Source organism: Vulpes lagopus, chromosome 10, assembly GCF_018345385.1.
Source record: "Vulpes lagopus strain Blue_001 chromosome 10, ASM1834538v1, whole genome shotgun sequence".
In the NCBI taxonomy this organism is placed as follows: Eukaryota; Metazoa; Chordata; class Mammalia; order Carnivora; family Canidae; genus Vulpes; species Vulpes lagopus.
Window position 1 is genome coordinate 1,986,250 of NC_054833.1, and position 13,654 is coordinate 1,999,903.

At 45.7% G+C, this 13,654-nt stretch overlaps 5 protein-coding genes across 5 annotated transcripts; 3 read left to right on the top strand and 2 right to left on the bottom strand.

The window, feature by feature from the left end:
* Positions 1–58: 58 nt before the first annotated feature.
* LOC121500099 (histone H2B type 1-K-like) lies at positions 59–2,742 on the bottom strand. The gene has a single exon (XM_041771557.1). It carries the CDS (start codon positions 2,598–2,600, stop codon positions 2,193–2,195), a length of 408 nt encoding a protein of 135 aa, XP_041627491.1. The 5' UTR covers positions 2,601–2,742; the 3' UTR covers positions 59–2,192.
* Positions 2,743–2,897: 155 nt separating this feature from the next.
* On the top strand, positions 2,898–4,322 carry LOC121500104 (histone H2A type 1-B). Its single transcript, XM_041771563.1, has one exon. The coding sequence runs from the start codon at positions 2,913–2,915 to the stop codon at positions 3,303–3,305; it is 393 nt and encodes a 130-aa protein (XP_041627497.1). The 5' UTR covers positions 2,898–2,912; the 3' UTR covers positions 3,306–4,322.
* Positions 4,280–5,809, top strand: LOC121499898 (histone H3.3-like). The gene is made up of 2 exons (XM_041771142.1): positions 4,280–4,294; positions 5,236–5,809. The coding sequence occupies exons 1-2, from the start codon at positions 4,280–4,282 to the stop codon at positions 5,683–5,685; spliced, it is 465 nt and encodes a 154-aa protein (XP_041627076.1). The 3' UTR covers positions 5,686–5,809.
* Positions 5,810–5,883: 74 nt separating this feature from the next.
* On the bottom strand, positions 5,884–6,533 carry LOC121500089 (histone H1.4-like). The gene has a single exon (XM_041771545.1). It carries the CDS (start codon positions 6,519–6,521, stop codon positions 5,892–5,894), a length of 630 nt encoding a protein of 209 aa, XP_041627479.1. The 5' UTR covers positions 6,522–6,533; the 3' UTR covers positions 5,884–5,891.
* A 1,914-nt stretch (positions 6,534–8,447) lies between these two features.
* Positions 8,448–12,112, top strand: LOC121500117 (histone H4). The gene has a single exon (XM_041771580.1). The coding sequence runs from the start codon at positions 8,448–8,450 to the stop codon at positions 8,757–8,759; it is 312 nt and encodes a 103-aa protein (XP_041627514.1). The 3' UTR covers positions 8,760–12,112.
* The last annotated feature ends 1,542 nt before the right edge of the window (positions 12,113–13,654 follow it).

The following is a 13,654-nucleotide window of genomic DNA, read 5'->3' on the forward strand; positions in this document are numbered from 1 at the left end:
TGACACATTTTTATGAACATTGTGAGTATAATTTTCAATTTCTCCCATACTTTATATATAATAAATGGAGGCATTTTGAAGTAGAATTATAATTAAAAGTAATAATACTACAATGAGTGGGGCAAATGTTACTCCATGAAATAAGAGTTGCTGCTTTTAAATCCAGACATTTTAAACACCAGGAAAAAAAGGAAATATAAAATGCTGTTCTCGAAATTATAGATACTTCAACATCATGGGAACCTACGCTATTTAGGAAGAATTTACATGTATAATAATTCTACTATTTATACATTTATATTTACACATACATGTAGTTGTCATCTTAATGTCACTGAATACAGAATCACTAATTCCTAAATTATGTGGGTGCATTAATTTCTTACTGTTGGTTTGACAGATTATCACAGATTTAGTGGCTTAAATCAGTACAAATTGATAATTTCATAGTTCTGTATATCAGCATTTGGGTATGGATTTCACTGAGCTAAAATCAAGGGGTCAGGAATTTGGCCTTTTTGGGGATCTTTCAAAGAAAATTTGTTCGCTTGCCTTTTCCAGCTCCTAGAGGCTATCATCTTTCCTTGGCACAGGGCTGCCTTTCTCAATTTTCAATGCCAGTGACCTCTGGCCAAATCCTCTGGCTGTTACCTCTCTGGTTCTGTATTCAGTTGACCTCTTCCAATTTTAAGTATCCACGTGATTACATAGGGCTCACGTGGATAATTCAGGATAATCTCCCTTTAAAAAATCAGGTAATCAGCAATCTTAGTGCCATCTGCAACGTTTATTGCCCTCTGTTATGGAACCTAACATATTCAGACCCTTATAAATTAGGAGTTAAATATAATCGTGATGGCATTTTTCTGCCCAGCACAATGGGTCATAGTGGTTTTAGAATTTGATAGAAAACGATATACTTTCTGCTCTACGAGGGGGAAGACGTGTAGACAAACTACCATAGGTACTTTCAGGGTGTTTATGGACTCCAAGAAAGGTCATATATACCTTGTTTAGATATTTATTTACTTCTGGGACTACATAAAGCAAAAATTGGCTATAACAATAAAAGCCCTCATATACAGCAATCTGGTATTTGAAAACCAATTAGATTGTTTTTCATTCTTTTACATTTCTCTCCTTGTTGCTTTTGTTTTGTTTCAAAATGCATATACTTTGTGTGTGTCATTTGTGTGTGTCATTTGTGTGTGTGTGTGCGCGTGCACACTTGTGTCGTGTAGGGAGTAGACAGTTTGTTATTCATGAAGGAAATTATACAAGAATAGAGTAGTTTTCCTATTTGGGTTGAATCTGTACAAATTTCTTATATGTACATTCTTAGCATTTAATTCAAGTGGGATACCATTCATGGCAGTTTATAACTTTAAGTAGGTTTCTAATTACAAGGAAAAAAGTTTGAGTTTCCCTTATTGTTATATATGTCTACATATGCTAGGGCAGTGGTAGGTTACCAGAATAACATGAGGTTTTTTTTTTTTGTTGTTGTTTTGTTTTTTTGTTGTTGTTTTGTTTTAGTTTAAAAAGAATTTTTGTTGACCAAGATAGAAAGAAGCTGATTTAAAATCCACTCTGGAGGGAAATAATTTTAAGGGAGAGGCACTAAAATATCTCTAAAAGGTATTTCTTTCCCACACTGCCAGCATCATTACTGCAACGTGGGATTTTGCCAATGGTCTCCCTGATCATTAAACAAGTCTTTGGAAAATTCTCATTACAATTAAATAAGCCCATCTTGTAGTCAGCGATATTTGTTTTCCAATTTTCATGCATTGCCTTGATCCCATTAGTATTTGCAAATTATATTGCCTTAAGCATATAAGTCCATTAATCTGGAAATAAACGAGTTTCTTTTTAACCTAACATACCAGTAACAAAAATAGCACTGCAAATTTCTTAAGCCCTCTTGGCTTTTCATAGAACCAATGTGTAAAGGACACTACATCGAAAGAGCTTCAGTGAAACATCTCTGTATCACCTGAGCCAGGCGCGTAGTCAAAACGGGAAGTAGAGACAAGAGAAATCCATCCTGCCATTAACTATATCCTACCTTTCTCTTACAACCAGTGAAAAAGTATGTATTTTGAACTGCTAGTACCACACAACCGCAAGCCTAACATTTTCAGCAAAGCAAAGCAAAACACATTCAGCTGTTACATTAACTCTTAAAGCCATTACAACTTACGCTGAAAATCTGGCTGGCTCTTAAGTGTCTTAAGGGACATATATGAAGACATATGGTCAGGATTATTTGGAGGTCCAGCTCCCAAGGGAAACAGCAGGCGCACGGCCGTCTGGATCTCCCTGGACGTGATGGTCGAGCGCTTGTTGTAATGCGCCAGGCGCGACGCCTCGCCCGCGATGCGCTCGTAGTTGTCGTTGACGAACGAGTTCATGATGCCCATGGCCTTGGACGAGATGCCCGTATCGGGGTGCACCTGCTTCAGCACCTTGTACACGTACACCGAGTAGCTCTCCTTGCGGCTGCGCTTGCGCTTCTTGCCGTCCTTCTTCTGCGCCTTGGTCACCGCCTTCTTGGAGCCCTTCTTCGGGGCCGGCGCGGACTTGGCGGGCTCGGGCATGACGCAGAAGAACTATGCTTCGGAGATTACAGATATGTGTCCTCCTTACAACGCTCATAATATTTGTATGACTCCTATGGGAGTGAAGTTTTAAGAGTCAGACTGATTGAATAAATAAACTGCAAGTTAGTACGGAAATTACGTGTCTTTAATTCTGATTTGTAATTGGTGCAGACGTCAAAATTGTTTTAGCCAATGAAACCCCCTAATTTACAATTCGGCTTGCAAGTATAATTGTTTCTCATTTGTGGAAAGGACTCGTGCTTCCATTTCTTTTTCCCTTTGTAACCCGAGTGGTCAGAGATTGTTAAGATGTCGGGACGCGGAAAGCAGGGCGGCAAGGCTCGCGCCAAGGCCAAGACGCGCTCGTCGCGGGCCGGGCTCCAGTTCCCGGTGGGCCGCGTCCACCGCCTGCTCCGCAAGGGCAACTACTCGGAGCGGGTCGGGGCGGGCGCGCCGGTGTACCTGGCGGCCGTGCTGGAGTACCTGACGGCCGAGATCCTGGAGCTGGCGGGCAACGCGGCCCGCGACAACAAGAAGACGCGCATCATCCCGCGCCACCTGCAGCTGGCCATCCGCAACGACGAGGAGCTCAACAAGCTGCTGGGCCGCGTGACCATCGCGCAGGGCGGCGTCCTGCCCAACATCCAGGCCGTGCTGCTGCCCAAGAAGACCGAGAGCCACCACAAGGCCAAGGGGAAGTAAAGTGGTAAAATACAATCTTAATTCATCGAGGTGTTACTTTTAACCAAAGGCTCTTTTCAGAGCCACCCCCATACTCATTGAAAAGGGCTTACATTTTTTTTTTTTTAAATTAATTGTAACTAGCTGAAAAACCCCTGCAGGGTAGTTCATCACCTGGGAGTAGATGTTTGTGCTTCCAACTACACAGAAAGCTGAAACTAATCAGTTTAGAGTTACCATAAAAAAAGTTGTTACTGGCAAATTAAAATTTGTGCTACACATGTTTATATACTGCAGTCTCGGCATTGTAAACCATCAGATAATGGGAAGCATAACGCTTGGTTTATGTTGAAAGTTTAGATTCAAATCCAGTTAGTGATAAAACAATGCCTTCGTTTTAATTTTTTATTAAAGATTTTATTTGTTTATAAAATAAAGTGAGAGACAGAGAGGCAGAGACAGGCAGAGGGAGAAGCAGGTTCTCTGCAGGGAGCCAGGTGTGGTATTAGATTCCCAGACCCTGGGATCCTGCCCTGAGCCAAAGGCCCATGCTCAAATACTGAGCTATGCAGGCGTCCCAAAACTATACCTTTATTGATACATTATTGAAAGCTGTTGTTTTGCACCTTGGTAGCCCAAAGCATCTGCAATTCAGACTTTATTTTATTTATTTATTTATTTATTCATTTATTTATTTATTTATTTTGCAATTCAGACTTTAAAAAACAATAAACCAATAAGTAAACCAATAAACCCGACTTTACTGGGCTACGGCCATTCTGTTGTAATCTGGAATACAATGCTATATGCCCTGGAATCAGTTGTCCTTTAGACAGAGCTTCTTCTCTGGGTTCAACATGACTTTAAAAAGACAGACAATGATATCTATGCCATTTACCACTTTGGGTATCTTTTAACAACATTTTCACAAATTTTTCTTAGTGCAAATATGTTTGATGAAATTATAGTAATAAGTATGAAATAACTCAGGGGTCATGGTACATTCCGCTGTATAAAATATATTTAAAAATCTGACTTTGGGGGATCCCTGGGTGGCTCGGTGGTTTGGCACCTGCCTTTCGCCCAGGTTGTGATCCTGGAGTCATGGGATCAAGTCCCACATCGTGCTCCAGGCCTGCAGCCTGCTTTTCCCTCCTTCTGTGTCTCTGACTCTCTCTCTCTCGCTCTGTGTGTCTATCATGAATAATAATAAATAAATAAGTCTTAAAAAAAAATCTGACTTTGAGGACAGCCCTGGTGGCTCAGCGGTTTAGGGCAGCCTTTAGCCCAGGGCCTGATCTTGGAGACCCGGAATCCAGTCCCATGTCAGGCTCTCCCCTGCGTCTCCCTCTGCCTCTCTCTCTATCTCTGTGTGTCTCTCATGAATAAATAAATAAAATCTTAAAAAAAATAAAAATAAAAATAAAAAATCTGACTTTGAACAGAGGCATCAAGAAATAGACCTTAAATTAGCCTTCCTAACCTCGATCGAAGGTAAAAAATTACAGGGACAATCGCATCTAGAGGGTGTCTTTTCAAAATTATGTAAAGAAAGCCAGTTTGAGAGGCCATACTTTAAATTTTTATTCAGCTCACAAGAAGTATCATTGTAATAATTTGCATTAAATTCTGCTTTCAAAAGCCAGAGAACATTGTAAATAAACAGTTAAGGTATATAATAGATCACTATAAATAAGGTAAAGATGAGAAAGTTGAAAACATAAGCAGTTAGGTTAATAGATTGGAGGAAGATGTTGATTTTTTTCTTTGAAGACATTAATTTTTGGATTAAATGTACTGGAGGTCATGTGATTCAGGGAGTGAAGGTTACTAACCAATATTGGTTTGATTCCCTTGGAGCCTTAGGGAATTAAATGTCTGTCCAATCAGAGAGATAAGAGTGTGGTATGGTTTCCTCTTTCCTTCATGTAAGTGTTGTGGTTAATTTTAGGATGCCTTGCAGGAAGGCAACTGCTTGCTTGTCCATCAGGCCTTGCGCAAACAGCTGTCACCATGTAAGTGGGTGGGCGGCAAGGCCCCGCGCAAGCAGCTGGCCACCAAGGCGGCCCGCAAGAGCGCGCCGGCCACCGGCGGCGTCAAGAAGCCGCACCGCTACCGGCCCGGCACGGTGGCCCTGCGCGAGATCCGGCGCTACCAGAAGTCCACGGAGCTGCTGATCCGCAAGCTGCCGTTCCAGCGCCTGGTGCGCGAGATCGCGCAGGACTTCAAGACCGACCTGCGCTTCCAGAGCTCGGCCGTCATGGCGCTGCAGGAGGCGTGCGAGGCCTACCTGGTGGGGCTCTTCGAGGACACCAACCTGTGCGCCATCCACGCCAAGCGCGTCACCATCATGCCCAAGGACATCCAGCTGGCGCGCCGCATCCGCGGGGAGAGGGTGTAAATTCTTTTAAGCCGGTGATAGCAGCTAGCCTTAAGCTCAAAGGCTGTTTTTAGAGCCAAGGTCCATCCCTTTTTTAATGAAAGGTTGCTGTGTACTTGGTTGAATTGTGAAAGATGCTGGAGGAAGCAAGTGATACAATTCTTTCATAAGATTATTTGTGTGGCTCTGAAAAGACGCGTTAAAGCATTCTTCTGTGGCCTGAATTCTTACTTCTTGGTGGCCGCCATATTGGGTTTGGCTGCTTTGGCCTTGGCCACCTTCTCCTTCTTTGGGCTCTTGGCCACCTTCTTGGTGAAGGCGGCGGTGGGAGGCTTCTTGGCCTTCTTAGGGTTCTTCTTGGCTGTCTCAGCTGCCCGCTTGGACTTGGCCGCCTTCACCTTCTTGGGGCTCTTGGTCACCTTCTTGGTGACGGTCGCCGCGGCGGGCATCTTGGCCTTTTTCGGGGTCTTCTTGGCGCTCTTCTTGGGGGTGCCGGTCTCCGCTGCCTTCTTGGCCTCCCCGGAGGCCGCCTTCTTGTTGAGCTTGAAGGAGCCCGAGGCGCCGGTGCCCTTGGTCTGCACCAGGGTCCCCTTGCTCACCAGGCTCTTGAGGCCCAGCTTGATGCGGCTGTTGTTCTTCTCCACGTCGTAGCCGGCGGCCGCCAGCGCCTTCTTGAGCGCGGCCAGGGACACGCCGCTGCGCTCCTTGGACGTGGCCACGGCCTTGGTGATGAGCTCGGACACCGGGGGCCCGGACGCCTTGCGCTTGGCTGCGCCGGCGGACTTCTGGGCCTTCTTCACCTGCGTTTTCTGGGCGGTGTTGGAGGGGGGAGGAGCGGCAGGAGCGGTCTTGGACATGGTGGGTTTGGGGTCCTAAAACTGAAAAGAGAAAATAATATTAATCGAGTCTAGGAGTTGAGCTCCTGGCCCAGTGTGCATGCCTGTGTGCGTGTGTGCCTGTGTGTGTGTATATATACAACAAAGACGCTGCGCGCTGATTGGCTCCGAGTTCAGTCCTCCAACATGAAAGCAGCCTGGTGTCAGCTCTCTCCTGGAATTGTGTTTGCTACAGTTGGGGAAAGCAAAAATAATTAAAATTTCCTTGGGAGGAATCACGCTGATTACATTCTATAGCGAAGCATGACCCCTTACACTTTGACATTTTCCGGTTTTCATCATCTGGATTTCAGCTTTTATCAAAAGCCCCTGACACCCTGAGAGATTCACAGGTTAGAGAAACAACTTCTTGATTTTCATTTGAAATACAAATTCTTCGCTTTGTGCTTTTGATAACTTGCTCTCTAGGGTTATTCTATACATTCTTGGCTTCTCATATGTTCAACAGCTGCTTAGTAAGGGTTCAAAGGAACTATCAATGTAGCCAGCTCCAATGAACACCAGTGGGTTCTGAGTAGTCCAAGTATGTCTCTCCTTAGAGAGACTTGATCCTTATATCAATATACAGGATGCATGTTTCAGCAACCATATTCCTATTAAATATGGTAAATTATTGTGAAAATTATGGGGTTTGGTCCCTTTACATGGTGGTGAGCAAAAGAACCCAGTAAAAAAAATGATCTATCTGTAGTAATAGGAAGGAGAGAGAAAAACCTAAACAGAGTACTAAATAAGCATTAACAAACTTATACTCCTGTAATTCAGCTTCTCCCTGGAGAAGCCAAATCCCCACAAAGTCAACTAGAACCCCACAAACGGATTAGTGCTGAATTCAATCTTTCAGTGCTTATTGTTTTTAAGGAGTTCTGGAAAGAAATATGTAGGAAACTAGGATGCTGTTAGGCTCATCATTCCGAGGAGTGATTAGTGAGTGAAGGATCAGAGAAACATCCACAATAATATATCATAATCATTTTGTGAGTGCTTATTTGCGGATAGTAAACGCTTTACGTGGGTTTTCCCTTTGAAAATTCAATGCTCTATGACTTAGACTTTCTTATACATTTGGAAAGGAAAAGAAGCGAGTATAGCCCGCCCGAGGTCCTGTAGGTAGCACGGCGGCAGGCTGTGTCCAGAGCCGCGTTCTAGGTTATGCCAAAGGCCGGAGCACCAGAACGTGGAGGCGGACACCGCGCTACCTCTAAGCTGTGCATAACTAAGTATACACTGAAGTCGCAGAGTGGAGACTCACAGCAGAACCCGGCTCTCCTCACTTTGGCCTACAGGCGTTTACAAAGGCTCAGCGCAGCCTTCAGGGTGGAACCTGACTTGACTTTGAAATGTTTAAGGCGATTGTGTCCGTTCCCTCCGCAGGGACCGGACAGCCTGCATCCCAGCCAGCCAGCCCTCCGCAGGGACCGGACTCCCATCGGTCGATAACACGAACAGAATCTTAGCAATACAGATAGGATTAGCTTTAAATGTTATTGAAAACCTCTCCTAGGGACGACAGCGAGGAGGATCTAAATATTTCTGCCCTTGTTTGGGAAATGTGAAGGACGAGGTCTTTGTGGAAAGCGTATGCATTGGGGGCCGGCATAGCGGGTGCCCGGCAGAGCGGCTGCAAGTGCTGCAAGGCCACTGCACGGATCACATACTCGAGAGGATTTACGGAATCCCCTTGCCCCGGCACAGACTCCTGCTTGGGGCGCCCGGCCTTCCGGGTCTGCACAGTCTGAGCAAAGGCTAGAAGGGCGATGGGCGGGAACGGAGTGTGGATCCGCCCCTGCGCTTGCGGTTTTCAAACAGGTCCGTCACATTGTTATAAAAATGCGGCGTGGGGGCAGCTGGTAGTGCCGTGCAGGTTCCGGAGATTCTGGTCTCGTCATGTCAGGCCGCGGCAAGGGCGGGAAGGGGCTGGGCAAGGGCGGCGCCAAGCGCCACCGCAAGGTGCTGCGCGACAACATCCAGGGCATCACCAAGCCCGCCATCCGGCGGCTGGCCCGGCGCGGCGGCGTCAAGCGCATCTCGGGCCTCATCTACGAGGAGACCCGCGGGGTGCTCAAGGTGTTCCTGGAGAACGTGATTCGGGACGCCGTCACCTACACGGAGCACGCCAAGCGCAAGACGGTCACGGCCATGGACGTGGTCTACGCGCTCAAGCGCCAGGGCCGCACCCTCTACGGCTTCGGCGGCTGAGTTGTGAGTTCAGCTCCAGGAAATCCCAGTTTGCAACCAAAGGCCCTTTTCAGGGCCACCTATCTAGTCTACAGAAAGAGGTGCTCACTTTGTACTATCGCTGTGAATTTCTTGCTTCCGGCAGATTACACCTAGTTGGGTGTCTCCATTTGCCCAGGCAACTGTGCTTCCCCTTCTAAATTTGACCCCTTAGTGCCGGTCAGTCGTGAGGCATCTTGTGGGGGGGGAAGGACGTGTCCGCCTCGCCTCCACTGAATTCCATCCAGAGGTTCTGATCTTCCTCCAAGACCACCTAATGTACACGTGCTATAGGTCCACTTAAAAGGTGCTTTAATCGAGTGCCTTCGTTAATTATCGGACATAATCTTAGGCTTCTGAGGTCCCTTCAGTTAACAGGTGATGGTTCTATGGTCTGCATGCAGCCTATCCTGACTGTGCGAGCCCAGGTTTTTAGGGTTTAAATCCCACCTTGCCTAGTTATCAGTAGATTAGGGAAAAATTACGTTGGTTTTCTAGTGAGTTCCCGCTTTCTTGTTCTTAGGTTCTTTAAGCATGCCACAGACTGCCACCTTACTCCTGTATCCTTTGGTGTGATCCCAGTGTGTTTGGTTTTGTGGAGAGTCTTAGAGGTTCCTTGCTGTGTAGGCTGGCTTTTTTTCCCCCCCATTAAGATTGTTCACTTGAACAGAATAAACTACACAGCTGGGCGGGTGGCCTTGTAGCCTTAGGCAACATGTCCCAGCTTTCCTGGAACACAGGTAAGAATGTGGCTAAGAGCTCCGAAAGTCAGAAGTCACTCCCAGGTCTGGGCTTTCCCCTTTCCCACCAGGTAAGAAGGTGATCCAACAGTCCCTTGGCAGGGACATCAGGTCCCAGGGGATAGCAGAGCAATGACTTGACGGGAAAAGATCCTGGACTTGTCAGGAAGAGCAGAGTTGCCCTTCAGAGGTGAACTGATCACGGTGGATCTGTCCTGTGTGACATGAATAACTCCTTAAAGTTAAAGCTTGAAAGTACAAACTGAGTCTCACATGATTTGGGGGTAAATACAAGCAATGAGGAATTAATTTTCACCCTGATTCAGGAGGAAGTCATGAATTTTTCCTAAGGCCCACTGAAATGTCTTCCATTCACCCATCTGGGTAAATAACAGTACAAGGCCTCAGTATGTAGTAGTCTAGGTCTTTGAGCAAATCATAGGTTAAGTTTACAAGTTCCCAATATCATGTCAGGTATATATAAAATCTATGAAACTGGAAGCCTTGTACAGAGAGAGATTTGTGCTTGTGTTGTCTTTGGTTGAGTCACTTAACCTCTCTGTGTCTCTGTTGCCCCATCTGTAAAATGGGGAAAACAGTAGTATTGACCTTATAGGTTTGGGGTGAATAAAACCAAACCATTTGTCCAGTGCATGGTGCACGGTAAGTGCTCTATGTTTTCTCTTTGATTATTATTGCTGTTACTATTATCATTATTGCTCATGACATTAGGCCCAGAGAAAAAGAAGGGGACCTATAAATTATGAATACATGCTCTTAAAGTCCTGACCTGTCTCTTTCTGTCTTTGTGGTCTGCAGCAAATCACTAACCACTCTCCATCATAGGTAACGTGAGGGTAAGTTAATACTTCTGTGACACTGAGCAGGATAGTGGAGGATGATTAACATGACCATATTTGACTTTACATGTTTCCCTGAGAAGTTGTGAGTGAAATGATGAACGATTTGTGGATGCAACCATAAAAACTCAATTCCAGTTTATTTAAGCAATGTAAAAAACCTTTGAAGGAGATGTTCTCCTACCACCCTGACAAAATTGCTGAGCAGGCAGGACTTTCTGTTCTGTCCTGTTTTCTAGTTTCTAGGAAAGCAAACCTAACTGATCCAGCTGGAGAGGTGCCAGCATCAGTCATCCATGATGACCCAAGACAGAGAGGAACAACATAGTGCGGACACTTAAAGCCTAGGTAAGAGGGAATACTCCTGAAGCTGTCCCCCCGAAATCTGGGTAACTCTTTGTTACCTATAATCCAAATTTCCAGTGAGATCCATTTATCATATGCAAAGGTCATTTTCCTCATCTCATACACATCACCATAGGTTGGCCATGTCCTCTTTCCTGACATACTCTTTTCTTGACTTTTGTGAGTCTATTCTCCTCATTCTCTTCCTAAGCATTTAGAATCTTTGGCTCCCTTCTTTTTCTCTGAAGTTTGAGTCATTCCTTATTCTTTCTCCATGGGTAAATACCAGTGTTAATGTGTGCCAAGCACAGTAAAATTGCCACTCCAAATATTTAAACATTTCTTTGTACAGTCCCAAAGTTGCCTCTGAATATCAGGTTCATATCTACAACTACTTACTTGACCCTCCAGTGGAATGTTGATGGGGATTTAAAAATGGTCCTGTCCCAGTTTCTGAAACCTCAGCCTGTCCCATAGTTGGTGATCATTCATCCAAGAACTTCAGCCTCATCGTAGGCTGTGGGTAAGCACACAACCTGTGGGCAAGCACACATCTGGTTCCAACTCCATCCCCACACCTGGCTCATCCCTAGTCAACTAGACAGAGAGAATGGTTGTATGTGGGTACTGTGGATGTTGAGAAGGATGATGTGAGCTGCCCTTTAAGGAGAGAGTCTGGCACAGTGTCTTCAACACCTGGAAAGTGCTCCATCAATGTCATCCATACTTTTCTTTACCCATGAAACTGTGTTCATCAATGAATTCTTGGGACTTTCTCGTCCATAGCACCTGTAATAATTTCACCAGGGTTATTGCAATAACTCTTCCATTCTTTCTTCTGCTTGTTTCTACCTCTAAACCCACAAATACCATTTTCCACACAGCACCCTGAGTGCTTTCAAATTCTAATAGTTTCTCTTGACACAATAATTATCTGGGTGCCTTCTTTGGCCCACAAAGCCCAACATTTTCAGGCACCCGTTTAACCCTCAGTCTTATGTCCTAACACCTGACCTTTGCTTACAAGTCTCCCAGCCTCTGAGCCACCCTGGATCCCTTCCACCCATGAGCACAAAGTCATCCCTGCCCTAGGACTTTATTGTACCAACAGTCCCTTGCCCTGGACTACCCCCTAGGTCATTGGTTTCCTCATTGGAAGCATCATCTCATCAGTATCAGGGCACCTGTTTTATTTCAAATGATTTCATAGCGGTGAGAACTGCTATTTGAAATGATTGAGCTGAGGCATCAGTGTGATGATGATCTCTCCTCTCCCACCGGGATCTCAGGCCCAGAGAGCGGTCTCTTGTCCAACACTTCCTGCTGTAGCTTAATACCTCACACAGAGGAAATCAATATCTGACCAAATAAAGGAATTGCTTCAACTCTCCTCTGATTTTTCTTTCCTCATTTTTTTTTTTAATTTTTATTTATTTATGATAGTCACACACACACACACACACACACAGAGAGAGGCAGAGGGAGAAGCAGGCTCCATGCACCGTGAGCCCGACGTGGGATTCGATCCCGGGTCTCCAGGATCGCGCCCCGGGCCAAAGGCAGGCGCCAAACCACTGCGCCACCCAGGGATCCCTCTTTCCTCATTTTTATATAAGATTTTATTTGAGAGAGATCGAGAGCACAAGAGTGGGGTGGGTGTAGAGGGAGAAGCAGATTCTCCTCAGAGCAGGGAGCCCAAATGTGGGGCTTGAACCCAGGTCCCTGGGATCATAACCTGAGGTAAAGGCAGATGCTGAACTGACAGAGCCACCCAGGCACTCCTGATTTTCCTTTCCTCATATGTCATAAGCTCAACTTTACCATCAGAACCCCCCCCCCCCCCCCCCCCCCCCACCACCACACACACACACAGGAAGGGCTTTTGTTTGGCTTGTTCTCCATGTATCAGATGTTCTCAAAGCAGAGTAGCTACAAGCAACATTTGTATCTGTGGAAACTTGTTAGGAAGCCAAGTTCCCAGATTTTGCCCAGAGCCAAGGAACAGAATCTCTGGGAGTGGGTCCAGTAATCTGTCCTCCAGCAAGCCTCCAGGTGATTTTGATGCACTCATAAGGTTAGAAGCCCTGCTCTGAATCCTCAGGACACAATTAAGTGCTTGGCACCTGGGTAGGAATGACCAAATGGATGCTCTTCCTTTCTGCCTAGAAGGCTTTGTATCAGGCGGTGCCATGACACCACCCCTCCCCCCCTTTTCTCTAACGTTTTTCAGTGTTGTCTGGGTCTCCCCTTGCTGGTTGTCCTGTGCTCCAGGGAAGGCAGAGTTTCTCACTAGTCTCAGGGATCAGGTCCTGATTCAATGGCAGTAGTCCTGAGGGTCCCAGCCACTTAGTAATGATTAGTCTGGGGCTGGGAATACAGCCAGTCCTTTGTGGCTGGCTGTGAGAGACTTTATTAGTGTGGCTCAGCTTCTCCAATAGCGTTTTGATTGAGCAGAAAGGTGAGTTGTTGATTTAAAAAACTGTGCGTGCGTGTGTTTGTTAGGGATGCAGTGGAGTTAAGGGCATTTCTGGCAGAGAACATTTTAAAATCCTGGAGGCTGGAGATGTCACAGGGAATTCCTGACAGTGGAAAAAAGCAAACCAAGAATAAAAGAGAATACTAATAATAAAAAAATTAGGGAAATAGCAAGAGGGAAAGAATCCTCTGAGGTTTGGTTTGAGTTTTAGGTGAGGGGCAGGCTATGGGCTCGATTTCTGATTTTGTGCAGCAGGGGAGGGGTCCCTGAAAGGCCCTGAGAGGAATAATACATGAGCAGGTGAGCTCCCTCTGGTATGGGAAGTAGATTCTCTACGCACAGGAGAGTTTTGGTATTATCTCAGACTGGAACAAGAGGATCAGAATTTGAAGTGCAGTTTTAATTTGGCAACCTGAAAATACTTGTTTCCTTGTGATTGTTTGCCTTTTTGGGAGA